The sequence below is a fragment of the Lagenorhynchus albirostris genome, chromosome 12, assembly GCF_949774975.1.
Source record: "Lagenorhynchus albirostris chromosome 12, mLagAlb1.1, whole genome shotgun sequence".
NCBI lineage: Eukaryota > Metazoa > Chordata > Mammalia > Artiodactyla > Delphinidae > Lagenorhynchus > Lagenorhynchus albirostris.
The window spans coordinates 55,630,479-55,646,979 of NC_083106.1; the positions used below are offsets into that span (position 1 = coordinate 55,630,479).

At 34.2% G+C, this 16,501-nt stretch overlaps 1 protein-coding gene across 3 annotated transcripts in view; it reads right to left on the reverse strand.

Moving 5' to 3' along the window:
- The window catches only part of GRIK2 (glutamate ionotropic receptor kainate type subunit 2), a 638,585-nt gene that overhangs the window by 140,979 nt on the left and 481,105 nt on the right, over window positions 1-16,501 (reverse strand). For all 3 annotated transcript variants that reach the window (XM_060167216.1, XM_060167215.1, XM_060167217.1), the window contains exon 11: window positions 2,133-2,356. In XM_060167216.1, coding sequence (XP_060023199.1) covers window positions 2,133-2,356 — 224 coding nt within the window. The remainder of the gene's footprint in view (window positions 1-2,132; window positions 2,357-16,501) is intronic.

Genomic DNA, 16,501 nt, shown 5'->3' on the forward strand with positions numbered 1-16,501 from the left:
TTAGAAATATCTAAAATTTCTAATTTGAAATAACACAATAGTCTTTGCTTAGGATCCCCTGGAAACTGCTATTAGAACTTAATTCAGCTTGACTGATGGCCACACAATTGCCTCACAACTGTCTCAGGACATGTTCCTCTAGGCTTTATTTATATCCTTCCTGAGAACTTTAGTTAATTTGATTAAGAGGGAACAGGTGTACCTGCAGACATCAAGAAATGTTTTTTCTATACTTCAGAATATTTATTTTTTTCTTTTTGTTCTGTGGGAAGGCTGTAGAGTTCTCTAGTCATTGAATTATTTAAGATGTAATCTGTGAACTCACTTCTCTGCACATATATAAAAAAGGAAGCCTTGTGTTGGTCACTATAAAAAAGATGCAATTGGTCCAAAGATGTTCAAAAATGAGAAGGCTTTTTTATTTGTACAAGCTATGGAAAAAACTGGAGCTAAAAGTTTATGAACTTCATACTCCAAATTCTCATTTGGGGGGAAAAACTCTAAACTTCAAATAAAAATTTTAACTCAATCTACCATATTGCTACAAATGCTATATGCATATATGGTTCCAATACAAATTTTCAGTCAAATACAACTGGTAATTTTCTGAAGGACTCATGCTAATATTGAACCTATTAGATAGAAAATTATAATCTGTATAACATTTATGTGTAAATGTATCAGAAATATCTATGTGTATAACTATAAAATGTAAACATATAAAAATATATCAAAAATATTATGCCACTTCTAAAATTGATTTTATTTATTTTTTAATTGAATAAACTAAGCGTTTTTCACTGCTTGGAACAAAAATATGACTTCATTAAAAAAAAGTTCAAGGAAGGACAAATATCCTTAGTGATAATTGATCAGAAGAACCCACATAAATTAATTGAAAAAATAACCCACATATTTAATACTTAATTTTGAATTTAAGGCAAAAATATATTTATACATTACAAGTATTATTATCAACATGAAAAAATTATATGTAGCATTCTAATTCATCTTGGATTTAGAGTTTTCTGATATCTGATAGAATATAAAAATTCAAAGACTATAATGAGTATGTGACTCCCAAAGTCATTCCAGTAACAGTAGAGCTCTGAGCCCAGGGTTAGTTTTAATCTCCTTAATTAAGGCAAAAATAAGTTAAAGCATATCAAAATAATCTATCTGTTGAAAATTTGGTAGTGAGGTAAGCATAAATGAAAAATGATTACAAATTTCCACTTCCAGAGTAACAATAAAGTAGCAAAAGCAACATATATTGAGCTATATCATAGATTTTAAAAGCCATCATAAAAATATGTATTTTTTCACTTAGGCATTTGAGTTTCTGATGTTATGATTGAAATATACCCTACATGTCAACAAAAATAAGGCAATTTATGGGCTTCCCTGGTGGTGCAGTGGTTGAGAGTCCGCCTGCCAATGCAGGGGACATGGGTTCCTGCCCCAGTCCGGGAAGATCCCACATGCCGCGGAGCGGCTGGGCCCGTGAGCCATGGCCACTGAGCCTGCGCGTCCGGAGCCTGTGCTCCGCAGCGGGAGAGGCCACAACAGTGAGAGGCCCGCGTACCGCAAAAAAAAAAAAAAAAAAAAAAAAAAAAGGCAATTTTTTGTGGTGATATAGTCTGTGAACAAAATAAAAATGACAAATTTTATGTAGAAAATCATGGTAGTCTTTTTATACTTAAAATGCTTATTTTTAATTAGCCTTTGTTTTTAAAAGCCTCCTTTTAAATGTTACCACTTTGATTTTTCTTATAACTGTTTTATTAATTCAAATAAATAAAACATAGTGTTTTGCTATCTGGTTCAAGATAAATTTTCAAAATGAGGAAATAATTTTTATATCACTGTGACTTGAACTGTTTCTAGCTTCTTATTCAGAAGAGTAAACTCTACCACACTTATAGCTTACTGACACAGCCAGCATGCTTTCTGCCAAAAAGGCATCAGAGTACATTATAATAAGTTATATGACTCTTAAAAGTTCATTATTCTCCAGCACCCCACGGGAAATAAAGGAGAAGAAAAGTAACATTGATTGTGACTTTTGACAATTATTAGTTAGAAAAAGGAGGTAACAATTGCCAAAAAAATCACAAAAGTGAGCATGTTACCTGGCTATGACAAAGAGCACACAACTGACACCCAAGTAAGCCAGCAGAATATACATCCAGATATCAGGGGAGAGAGGATTCAGGAAGGAGAAGACGCCTGGGTTTGTACCATTGGGCTTGCGGTACAAAATACTTATTCCAAGTGTCATAAAGGGCTTGGAAAAGTCGATGACCTTCTCTCGAACGTAGGTAATAGCCAGTGGAGCAACTGCAAGGTCAGCTTTCTGTAGAGAGAAACACAAAAAAGGAAAAAAAGTGTTCTAAGTCACAACAAAGTAGTAACCATATTAAATAAAACAAAGACTTTACACTCAAGAATTGTCTCAGCAACGGTCATGTTAACACTTAAAGCATTCTTAACTGTGAAGTGAAGCATCTGATTTACTCTGCTACTCATTTCAATGAGTTTCTAGATTAACAAATCAGCAGTTATTGCAAGTAGATATAGAAAGAAAAAACTGTATAGGATAAAAAACACTGAAGAAACCATTGTACATTTAGTACCTGGATTATTATGCTACTAAACCTGCTCATAATACTTTTAATTTAAACTTTAAAAACAATATCAATTATGATTTTATAAATACTTTGGTCAAACTGTAAATAATAACAACTACCTCAAATTATTTAGCTGATAATCGAGAAACATTTATTTTTCTGGTTTTAAAACTACAGAGCACAGTTAAAATGTTTTATTCTTTAAATAGTTAACATTGTGAAAATCTTCTTTTAATGTGATTTTGTTTACGGCCCCTGAATTTTGTTACTATCTCTCTAATTTGTTTTATATTATTTAAAGAAAATCCTTGCAGCCTTGCCTAAATCGCATTAGGAAATCATTTTTCAATTGTCACAAAGTTGCTAATTTTCCAGGTAGCTTAAATATGTTAAATTACTAATGCTTTTCACTCGCCATGTTTTAACCATCTGTCGGGGATGAACTTAAGCTCTAACATATTGAAATAAATAATTACAATGTTTTGAAGTAACAAAGGCATCTATTCCAACCTATGATGGGAATCTGTATTTCTGTATTTCTTTTATTTTTATAACCATATGGAGCTTTCAGAGAATATATGGAAATGCTCATCTTAAAGAACTACAGAAAGATGTACAACAGAATGAAATTGGTCCTTGGGCTTCCCTGGTGGCACAGTGGTTAAGAATCCGCCTGCCAGTGCAGTGGACACGGGTTCGAGCCCTGGTCCAGGAAAATGCCACACGCCGTGGAGCAACTAAGCCCATGCGCCACAACCACTGAGCCCACGTGCCACAACTACTGAAGCCCGCGCGTCTAGAGCCCGTGCTCCACAACGAGAAGCCACCGCAATAAGAAGCCCGCGCACCACAACGAAGAGTAGCCCCCGCTCTCCGCAACTAGAGAAAGCCCGTGCACAGCAACGAAGACCCAACGCAGCCAAAAATAAATAAATAAAATAAATAAAATATATTTTTTTTAAAAAGAATGAAATTGGTCCTCTACTGTTTCCTTGTCTCAGGGATTATTGGAGGACTTAAGGAAGAACCTTCTCTGAGAGGCTAAGTTTGTTGACAATATTATTCTGAGTATGTGTTTGTGTGCACTTGTGTGTTGCAGGTGGGTGGTGGTGGGAGATGCTTGGATAGAATATCTTTGAGAGCAGCAATGGAGAGAGAAAGATATTTCCTAACAACCAGCAAGGAAAAACAAATCTTCAGTGTTCTGGCAAGAGTACAATCATATTTCACATTCATAAGTCAAGGAATGTCAATTTAATAATAATAATTGTTCATACTACTTGAGCATTTGCTATGCAACAGGCATAAGAAGGCCTAAGAAGCTTACTTCAATTGTTACATTTAATTCTTATGCAATACTACTGTTATTCCCATTTTTTGATAAGGAAACTGAAACCACAGAAGGTAAAAACGTGTTCATTGTCATAGAACTAATTGAGCATTGGAACCAAGGACATAAACCTAAGCTTTTGGAATCGATACCTAGAACTAACCATGTCATGCATCTCAGAAACCAGAAGTGGAATCATGGAGACATCATTCATTCATTCATGTAGAATGAATGTAGAGGTGGAAAGGGAAATATATAGAAGCAAGGGCAGGAATTGATAGATTATAGTCTCAGAATTTAGATGGTCAGATGCAGAGTTCATGCAAATAGAGCCTTTTCAACAAAGGGAAGATGGTTTGAAAAAGTAAACAAGTTTGTTAGGGAAGGAAAGTGATAATATAAGAAACAAGGATTCCAGATTTAAAAAAAAAAAAGGAAAAAATAGAGTGGTGGTTTGCTCCTGATTTGGTGCTTGAATTCAGCATAGTTTATCATGTGCCATTTAACTTTGCAACCCACCCTCCTCCTAGGCACATGGAAAGCAAAATTTCACCACATATAAAACGTGTCAGTGAGTATGCTTTAAACTGGTAACGTACTTTTAAATTCATAATATATATCAGCAAAAGTGAGGAAACAATTCATGTAACATATATTAAAACAAAACTACTCTATTATTCCAAAAATGTTGTTCTACAGGTGTATATTAATAGGATTGACAAGACATATATCAAAATTTACTTAGCATTGCCTTAAAAAGTTATATTCTAATTATTAAAGGGAAAAAAACAAACAAAATATATAGTATGCTTTCAATTATAAAATAAATTAGTCGCTTGAAACAAAATATATAAACACACACTTTTAACCATTTAATTAAAAAAAAGTACAGACTGGTGCATGTGTATAAAGGAATAATATTCAGCAACATAAAGAACTGAGCTATCAAGCCATAAAAAGACATAGAAGAACCCAAAATGCAAATTGCTAAGTGAACAACGTGTATAAAAAGACTACATACTATATAATTTCATATATATGGCATTCTGGAAAAGGCAAAACTATAAAGACAGTAAAAAGATCAGTGGTTTCCTAGTGTTCAGGGGAGGGGGAAAGTGATGAATAGGTAGAGCACAGAATATTTTTAAGGCAGTGAAGCTATCTTGCATGACACTGTAATGATGAATACATGACACTATGCATTTATCAAAATCCATAAACTGGAAAACACAAAGAATGAACCCTAATGAAAACTATGGACTTTAGCTAATAATAATGTATCAATAAATGTTCATCAATTGTAACAAATGTACTACACTAATGGAATCTGTTAATAATAAGAGAAATTGTAGGGAAAGGGGGTAGAATAGAAGAAGATATATGGAAACTATTTTCTGCACAATTTTATTATAAACCTAAAACTGCTCTTAAAAACCTATTAATTACTTTTAAATAAGAGCAGGTTGTTTTAACCACATCCTCGTTAGTAGAATTCAATGTGTTATATGTTGATTGATTAATTAATTAGAACTAGGTTGTTAACTATTGACAGTAAAACACACAAAATTTATCAAATATCAATTGTCAAAAATAAGCAGTATCTAATTGCACACCAAGTACATTTTTTAAATCCATTTACAAAATGAGATATCAGGACTACCTTGCAGCAATAAAGATGAGCACTTATTTATACATTATACCATTATCTGTGAATAAGATCTATCTTCATTACAAATCCATTAATAATATAATTATTTTGGAATCTAATCAAGATGTTATTATATTAAAGAGGTTTATAGTGAGAGATGTGGTATTTTCCCATCAAATATCATGTTATTAAAGACAGAGCTTTGGAGAAAAGACCTTGATGGCAAAACGGAATAATCCCAGAACTTTTAAATCTATTCTTTGAAAATAGATTTAGTCACTGATTTTTTATTTTAAAGAATAAAGTATTCCTGCATTAGAAAGAGCCAGTAGTCAAAATTGATTTAAAAAAGAAACGATTTCATCAAAAGAAAAATAAGTAAATTGTTATGTGTCACATGAATAGTATTGATACAAAGAAAAGGGAGAGCTCACTTCTACCACCGGACGGGGGCAGAGAAGACCATTCCAAACAATTATACTTGCATTACATCTTGAAGAAGGAGTCTGAGATGACAGAAGTCTGAATTAGTAGGAGGAAAAAAAGAATATCTTAGCAGTAGCTAGCATCAAATGGGTCTACTGTGGGCCAAGACTGTGTTGTATTCTTTGCCTATAATACTTCCATTAATTCTCACAACAGCTCAAATTTGTACTGTGATTTCCTTTTTTACAGATGAAAAAACCAGAATCATGAGAGTTTAAGGGAAGTACGATCCCAAAGATGACTTAACCATATTCATTTCCCACCATTTTTCTGTACAATCATTCAAATGCATCATATTCCCCTGTCCCCAAATGATCTCCCCTTTTCTCCACTATAAGACACATCTGTAAGACACATCTTATAAATCTATAAGACACATCTCCGATTCTTTTTCTCCAATGTAGCCTTCCCTGAACATTCTGTACGCATTAATTTCTCCTAAGTAATTTTTTTATGCACTTATAAACTTAACCATATAATTTAACATGTAACAATACTTTATGTTGTGTTTTTTCTCAGTTTTTCACATGTAAGCCACCTAATATGATGAGAGATTTGAATGCACACATTGTTGCAACTGTATTATGAGAGTATAAGCACTTTGAAGCCTACAGGCATTCTCTTCGATCAAAGCACATATCATTGAACTGAGAAAATGGTAAAGTATTCCTCCCTGGAAATTTCACAGAGATGCCTAGGCAGCAGCTATCTTATTAATTTAATAAGCATTAATTTACTATTCTATCATTCTATGTGAAACTCTTCCAAATTGTCTTATTTAGCCCTATGATAATAATCAATCTAACATCTCTAGGGTATTGGACAAAATTTGACACCAACGAATTGCTTAGTAAATGTTTGCTGAATACAGTTTCAATTTAACTTACTAAAATGTTCAAAGAAAATTAAAAGGAAATCAGAGAATTTTAAAATTAAACTTTTCTGATCTTGCTCTAGAAATGAGATTTATTTGTACATTAATATAATTTCTAGTGAACTAACCATCTAGGGAGAACAGAATAATTCTTTTTATGGAGTTATATAGCTAATAGTGGCCCTTTGATTAAAGTCCCATTAAAGATTAAAGAAGAATGGTAAAATTTATTGGTCTAAGTTCTAATTCCCTAATACAAAAATTAGATAACAAAGCATATCTTCATGAATGGCACAATGACCGCAAATTTGATCATGTTGAGAAAACCTTTGTAATGAAGTCCTAAGAATCAAAGAACATAACGCTGTTATGTTATAATATGTGATCTGGTCAGTGAAACATCTTATGCATACTTCTGAAAGGTCTTGTAATTTAACAATGGAAAACCAGTTCTAAACACTGTTTTCTTTTCCATAATGTTGTGAAATGCTTAGTAAATGGGTAAAATAATTAAAGTAGTAAGTGCATATGAAAAAATTGGAATATTTTAATTGATTTAGTTAAGAAATTTAAGCTAGTTAATTATGTATATTAATTTTAATATCACTTATAAGTGACAGCACACTTTCCCAAATTCTTCACAATGTATGATGTGAACAAATGCTTTACCTCTGTGGGCACTTTCAGGGAAACACAGTTCACCTTCTGTACACATGGCGTACCCGCTCCACCACTATCCTCCCAGTCATACTGTCTGGACTCTTGCAGTGACCTCTTAATTGATGCCCTGCTTTCATTCTTGCTCAGTTAGTGTCTATTTTTCATCCAAAGACCAGAAAGGTCTTTTTAAGCACATACGATTATCACTTCTTGCTCAGAATCTTCTACTGACTTCCAGCACACATAGAACACACATAAAACATAAGCTTATATTTGAAAAATATGCCTTATAGTTACTTTTCACCAAACCAAGTAGTAAACACATAGTACACAATGGAAAGTAACATAGTCAGTTGAGTTATTAACTAAATAAGGAGAGTCCTTTCACACTTGTAGGACCTGAATAGGGACAATTAAGAAAGCATTAAACACAAACAGTAGTAGATTCAGCTGCTGCTTCAGCAGCTGTCATTTTATTAATGCTTAAGTAAGCCTGCTGATAATTTCAAATGATATTGACTAAATCTACCAACCTTGCCACAAATGACAGATAAAAAATAAACTTCTCAACTGATAATTCTTCAGAAGAGCTACAGCTCCAAAACACTGATTTTTGTGTGTGTGTGTGGCAGGGGGTGTTTGTTTTTATTTTGTTTTGTTTTGTTTCACTCCCATCCGTATCTGATTTAATTGTAAGCTCTCAATGGATGGTTTATAAATAATAATATTCTTGTACTAAAATTGTTACAATATCTCTTCTCTCACTGCAATATTTCTATGAGATTTATTTATTTTTTAATGCATTAATTGAGTTAGTCTAGCTCCTTCAGAAAAAAAATAGGTTCATAGAGATTGAGGGTTTTTTTTCACATTGATAATTTCAGGAAAATTAAATTTCTATTAAAAACAATTGGAGGGCTCCCCTGGTGGCACAGTGGTTGAGAGTCCGCCTGCCGATGCAGGGGACACAGGTTCGTGCTCCGGTCCGGGAAGATCCCACATGCCGCGGAGCGGCTGGGCCCGTGAGCCATGGCCGTTGAGCCTGCATGTCCGGAGCCTGTGCTCCGCAACGGGAGAGGCCACAACAGTGAGAGGCCCGCGTACCGCAAAAAATAAAATAATAATTAAAAAAAATAAAAACAATTGGAAATCATGAATATTAATACTTCAAAGTGGAATTTTGTATACCTGTTATTCATGAGCAAAGCATTGAATGATGGTGTTTCTGACATTTTCTTTCTGGATTTTTGGTATTACAGATTTCCTAATTTTAAAATAATTAATGTCTTTTAAAATTATAGATTAAGTGAAAATATTTTATTCTGCTAAAGACAATCACCTAAATAGGAACGATATTCTATTACTTTCTACACTTCCTATGGTTATATTTAAACATACATTAAAAACAACACAAGGAAAAAATTCTACAATATTACTCAAAATGTTATTATGTATTCATCAAGAAAGTACTTGAGAAGTGAGAGATGTTGAACCACTTCTTTGACACAAACTTATACGCAAGTTTCAAAATAGAAAACTAGAAACAATTCAACATGCTATTTAAAATATCACATTATTTCTTGAGCCTATAAGACATTCATACAATTCATTGTTACTGATTTAAGCTACTATTTCACCTATATATTGTCAGCCAAACCTGTTTTCATTTCCCAGTTTAAATGCTCTGGTAACACAACCAGTGGACCAAGAAACAACTACTAGCACTAGAATGGATGACTATGATCTACAAGGAACCCTCTTAATGGAACTGTGAACTTATAATTCTGCTCTAGTAAACCATTCTCCAGTGGACAATGGATTAAGTACATTGCATTTCCAGGATCTATTTTAAAATAATAGGTAAATTATAACAGTTGTAAATAATCAATGCAATTAAATTATCCAATTATGATTAGTTTATGTTAAAATTGGACATTACTTAGTTTAGAATAAATTTAGAATAAATTTATTAAGAATATTTCTCACAGTAACAAACATTCCTTCACAAAGAATTATCAAAATTCAGCTATGCACAAGGCCTGGGCAAAGTTTAGGATACAAAGGTGTTTATGGCAGTCTCATTTCTCAGGTGACAGCAGCATAGGGAAGATTAACATGGAAACAAATAATTGAAAAGTTCTAATAAGTCCTTCAGTTAAAGTATGTACAAGGTACAGTTGTGCTACAATTTTACTGGCTTGCCCAATTGTTACTCTAATGGGTTAATATAAAAAGATATTCATTATTGGAATTTACATTAATCCTGCAAAACCTGGAGTTGAAATGGGACCAATACATAAATGCTCCATGGGTAGTAGTATTAAAGAAAGTGGAATGAACTCAAGAGGGAAACGTGTGCGGCATATAACCCATCTTAAAGCTCCTGATTATTTATTCTTCATCACTGGATTAACAATAACAACAATAACTATGCTGATGAGGTTAAAAATTAAAGTGACCTTTACAGTGATTCATTCTTCAATATGAGAGGGCATAAGAAGAGTTGAATAGTGGATAGCACTTGCAAACCACATAAAATAAACCAAAAGATGCCCCCAGCTCAACCTCTTCTATTTCTTTTTCCAGATAAAATACAAATAAACATTAGATACTTTTCCTATATAGCCTCATTATCTTACTTAAATGCATTTGTTAGACTCAAATATTAGAGAGAATATATGATCTCTGTATAAGAGATCTGCATAAACAATATCTTCTGTATATTTTCCAACAGAACAGGGATAACATTTTGCTACATAGAACATACCTCTCCCAGAACTTGCTTTGCAAATAGATTTACATCATATGCTGAATTACTAAGCAAACTTATCTGAGTGCATCAAATCTAAACTATAAATTTACTTAATTCCCTACATTCAAAAGTCTGTATTTTATACTTACAACAAATACAAAGTACATATTAGTATTTGTTAAACAGATAAACTGTTAAAATAACATACACAGTAAGAAAGAACTTTGGGCAATAAAAATATTTACATATATCTAAACAGCTAGCCTGTGTTGCATCTGGATATAGTTACAATTAATTCTCTAGTGAAAAATATTTTGTAACATATTTTCTCTGGTTTCCATGATTAATGAAATTCCTTGAATCTGTACTATTTAATTGTTTTATAAAGGTTTTAACTGTTTATTCAATATGTGTTAAAATGTTTGAGGTATGAGGAAACTTAGAACCCTGATATCTATCTGAAACCATTCATTCACTCATTTATTCAGCAATTTATTATCGAACAATTCACTAATTTATCCAACAAGTATTTATTCTTGATTGACTGCTTTGTAATAGGAGCTGTTCTAGATGCTCATAGTACTGTGAAGACAGACAAAGTGAAGAAGACAGACACTGAGCATGAAACAATTAGAGGCTATAATGTCAGGACGTGAAGAGTGCCATGAAGGAAGATAAAGCAAGGTAAGAGGTAAGAGTGTAACTAGGGAGAAAAGGAGGGCACTATTTTTACTAAGAAGAACAGAGGAAACCTCTCCAAGGTCCTGACATTTGAGTCCACACTCAGTCAAGTCGCGGATAAAGCCCTGTGAGGTTCTGATCAGAGTTCCCCTGGCAGAGGGATTTGTAAGTTACAAAGGCTCTGGGGTAGAAACAAGCTGGGTATGCTGGAGGAGCAGCAAACATGTCTCCAACCCTCCCAGCTCCTCCGAGTTTAATCATCTTGTTGATCCTCTCCAGAAAATAGAAACATTACATGACAAAACACTCCAACCCTAAACAAAAGGTGTCAGAAGAGAAAACTTGTGTCATTGCACCTCTCATTCCACTCTTCTATGTTTTTTTCCACTAAAAGGAAATAATACCATTCAGGTTTATTATCTTACCTTTACCCTGTAAATGTGATCTCTATAAATTCTTTCATTCAAACTCAACTGCAACAAAGCTATTTAATTGTGCCTTAGAATTTTTTAAAATACTATACTACCTATTCAATATTTAAGAAAAACATCATTTTTGTGGTAACTCAGCCCTATATAAATAATAATAGAAAAAGAGTAATTACACTGTCCACAGTATTTCTGAACTTGTGACATGACCTTATTCCTATATCACCTCTGTGATCACATGCCTCTATAGAAATTCCCCATTGATTAGTAAAAACATCTTTATGATTTTCTGAAAATATCACTGATGAACAGCAATTTCCTTCCAGAATAGTTAATTTTTCTAATAAGCCAAGTGTAATAACTGAGTTAAGACCACTTCCCCATGTTTGTTAATAAAAATTGAGGCCATTCCCATATTTGTTTATTAGAATTTAATATTATATCCCCATATATTTAAGGATGCTTGAATAACTCACAATTAAGTTTGAACATAAAGATTAAACAAGAAAATTCCTACAAAACAGCAAACAAAAACCTTTCTAATACTAACTGCTATAATTACAGTAGTGTTTGATAGTACAAAACTGGATGCAATATTAAGAAAAAAGCCTGTAAAGAAAGGTTAGAATTTTGTCTATTATTTTATCCAAACTGCCCCCACTTTGGTCCTTCTTTCTGCCTTCCTTCCTTCCTTCTCTCCTAACTCTTTCTCTTTTCTTTCCTCTTGCCTAAAACCAGAAAGAATGATTTTTTTGTGTGTGTTGTTAAAAACCCTATGCAATAGAATCAAATGTCTAATTTCAGATATGGAAGGATTTAAGACAGAGAGCATAAGCAAAAACTTTTCTATTGAATGGAAGTGGACCACCTACTAAATCTATCCATTGTACTAGAATTTCACATCTTGAATTTTTAAGAAATAATTCTAAGTTCAGAAGTAGGCTGATACACAAAGGTGTTCTCTCAAGATCACCTGTAATCTGGGAATGCAAGTAGCTTCTATGCCTCAGAAGAGAATGGTTAATAAATTAGGGTACAGCAAGAAAGAATTACTATGCATTATTAAGCAGCATTTTGTGACGTTTCCAGTGAAATGGCATGGACACTGCCAATGTCAGTGAGTATAGAAACACAATATTAAACATGAATTCAACTAAATAAAAACACGGTAAAGGTGAAACCTGCAGATTACATGCTTCTTGAGATATACCAACTAATCATAAATTAAAGAGCATTTTTAGATCTCAATTTATACAAGTAAACAAGTACTAAATAAGTAAATAAATACTATAAGACAACCAGAAAAATGTAAATAAGTACTGATGGTTGGGTACTTGATGTCATTAAGGAATCATATTTTTTCTATGTGATGAGAGTGTGGCCATTTAAAAAATTTTAGTTCCTCACTTTTAGTGATAAATACTGAAATATATGTATTATAAATGACATGATATGAAGTCTAGGATTTGCTTCAAAATAATGCAGGTGGCAAGCAAGTTTGTGGGAGTAGAGGTGAAATTGGCCATGAGTCTATAATCCATGAGGCTTGGTGATGGGTACATGAAATTTAACTTTACCTTTCTATTTGAACATGTTTTAAAAGTTCTATAACATAATGTTTAAAAAGTATAGAATCAAGAGTGGAAATAGGGCTTCCCTGGTGGTACAGTGGTTGAGAATCTGCCTGCTAATGCAGGGGACACGGGTTCGAGCCCTGGTCTGGGAGGATCCCACATGCCACGGAGCAACTAGGCCCGTGAGCCACAACTACTGAGCCTGCGCGTCTGGAGATTGTGCTCCGCAGCAAGAGAGGCCACGATAGTGAGAGGCCCGCGCACTGCGATGAAGAGTGGCCCCTGCTTGCCACAACTAGAGAAAGCCCTCGCACAGAAACGAAGACCCAACACAGCAAAAATAAATAAATTAATTAATAAACTCCTACCCCCAATATCTTCTTTAAAAAAAAAATAAGAGTGGAAATAAATTGAGCAAAATGTTAATAATGTTTGTTCCTAGATAGGAGAATTATGGTTATTATATTATTTCTCAATTTTATAATTTTTATTCATTGAAAATATATTCTTATTCCAGTAGGAAAGAACAACACATGTCATTTATATATACATGTATTCTACCTGGAAAACCTTCACTAATCAAATGAAACAAAACTATGTGCAATAAAGCTAAATCCAGATATTTTTGTGGTCATTTTATTTAAGAATGTGAAGACTGAGATACATATAAAAAATTTTATTTGACCTAAACTTACAGATTAACTTCAGTAAAAATACAGCTCTTTCTTTTAATATAAATTTATGTATGTATGTATGTATGTATGTATGTATGTATACATGTATGTATGTATGTATTTTTGGTTGTGTTGGGTCTTCATTGCTGCGCGTGGGCTTTCTCTAGTTGGGGCAAGCAAAGGTTACTCTTCCCTGTGGTGCGCAGGCTTCTCATTGCGGTGGCTTCTCTTGTTGCAGAGCACAGGCTCTAGGCGCGCGGGTTTCAGTAGTTGTGGCTCATGGGCTCTAGAGCGCAGGCTCTGTAGTTGTGGCACATGGGCTTAGTTGCTCCGTGTCATGTAGGATCTTCCCGGACCAGGGCTTGAACCGTATCCCCTGCATTGGCAGGCGGATTCTTAACCACTGCACCACCAGGGAAGTCTCACAGCTCTTTTTTGATAATAAGTTATTTTAAAAATATGAAACGAGTAAACAGTTAAAGGAGTGTTTTATTTTAACTTTAATTTCTGAAAAGCTGTCAATATATTTTGTATTTTGAGGATAATGGAAAATAAGCTCCCCTTTCATAAGCATTTTAACCTAAACAATTCAGATGGAGACTCTGATATCAAATATTAAATAACATGTTGAAGAAAGTGCTAGTGTATTTCAAAGCTACGGATTCTTATCTTTTTTATATGTCCATGTAGTTTTTCCAGAATTAAGAGGGAACAATAATCAATTTGATTATCTTTCTGTATCTGTATAAACAAAAACTTGGAATGAAGACTAAATTATAAAAATATTAAATGTCCATGACTTCAGAAGGTAATTACTATTCCTTCACTGGTTTAAAAGTTCACATAAATATATCTCATAGTAGAGTAAAATAAGCTTCTATTTTCTCATGTGTGAAACAATATAACAGGATCTGTCAATCAGTATTTACCGGTAGACTAGGCAGAGTGGGGATGAAAGATATTTAAACAGGATCCCTCCCAGAGCTTATATAAGATTCCTTGAAGCAAGAAATATCCAGAGGAATGGTAAAAACATAATGAATTGTATGAGGAAAAGATCAATGGAGCTGTTAGGAGAAAATTCATGGAATGCTTTGAGACTTAAACTATGAGCGAGAAAGACCAATATAGCAGTTAATAAGCATAGATTCTGAATTCATTAGTGACCGAAACTTTCCAATCAGCAGCCGGAATTTGTTTCCATTGTTGGAAGCCACAAACAGGGGTATATTTAATCTACCAGAATCTAGCTTTCCAAAGAGCAGACTAAAACCTAGGGCATTGGCAATAGCTGGAGTCACGAGTTAGAAGAATAGCCTTGACTTCTGCCCACTAATAAGAAAGATCAAGTCCAGTTTGGGTTCTGTATGGCTAACACTGATACTGGATAGCCACAGGACCCCAGAGGAAAACACTATGTTTCAACTTCTCAGTGAACCAAGTCTAGGCATTTAGAAGAACCTAGGGATCTGGTTAGTCAGCAGCTATTTCAAGTTGTGAAGTAGAGGATAAAATTTCCCCAAAAAGTTACCTTGTTTCATGTAAAGCCAAGATGTCACTGCTGCCTAGCTGGCCGAGTTCTTGAATCTATACTATTTCCACTTGATAAGTGAAACTTTTATGGTCTTCCCATACATTAGTTATTAAAGTCTAAGTTGGCCTACCTCAAAACAGGACTATCAGGCCATGCAGTTACAAGATTTCTGTGGATCAGGCATTCAGTTTCAACAATGATCTAACTGCAAACTAATAGCAGCTTTTTAAAATGGTATAGATGGTGGCCGTGTCTAGAAGGTGATGAGTCCAGAACTCTGAGGGAAAACTTCAGGTACAGGACATTAACAGGCAAAAGCATCAGCCACAGAGACTTATAGTTCAAAAGGGTCACTAGGATCATGGGATTGAAAGGTACTAGGACTTTTCTATAGGTAAATTTTTATGATTGGGAAGATTCCCTCTGGGCCTTAAGATATATTACAGATGAGTTCCTCTTATTACATACAGAGGTAGAAGCAACAAATACAGTATGTTGAATTAGCCCAAAGGACCCTTAACACAATGTTGTGTTGGATTCCTTTCTCCATTGTGGATCCTGACTGAAACTGATCAGCAGAATGTGGATGACCCATGACACCAATGAGACTGGGTAGGATGCCTTGGTCACCTGTATCCAACAAAGCTATACACGTTTTCTTACCTCACCAAAGTTCTCCAATATACATGGACAGGTATTTTTGGTCTTTAGTCCCTCTTGAAAACAGGAAGACCTTGACCCAATCTCTAATAATTCTTGTCCTTGAATAAGCTGGGATTGGAATAGAGATGGTGAGAAGGATCTGGGAGAGTGGAGGCAGAGAGCACCTCCACACCGGTAAGCAAGACTCACTGACTTTGAGTTTGGAGCAGTGTGGTGGTTGTTTGCTAGTCACTTGAAGTTTCCATGTCTAGTGCTCTAAATTAGATGGCAAGATCCTCAGTCTGTAATTATCTATTTCACCAATGGAGACCCTTTAATTAAGCAGCCATAGCCATATTGCCTTTCCGCTGGAACTATCAGGATTTTGGCATTATTTTCAGGATAATATACCTTCTTTTACCTGATCAATTCACCATTTGGACAGTATACTTCAACACTACCTCCTGCTGCTTAGGCTCTAAACATTCATTAACAGCAAGATAGAGTTCCTTACTCTTTCCTCTTGCCCACCATCTGGGTAAGAGCATTAGCTCCTAGATCCCAGGAATTGTTCGCATATCATCAAAC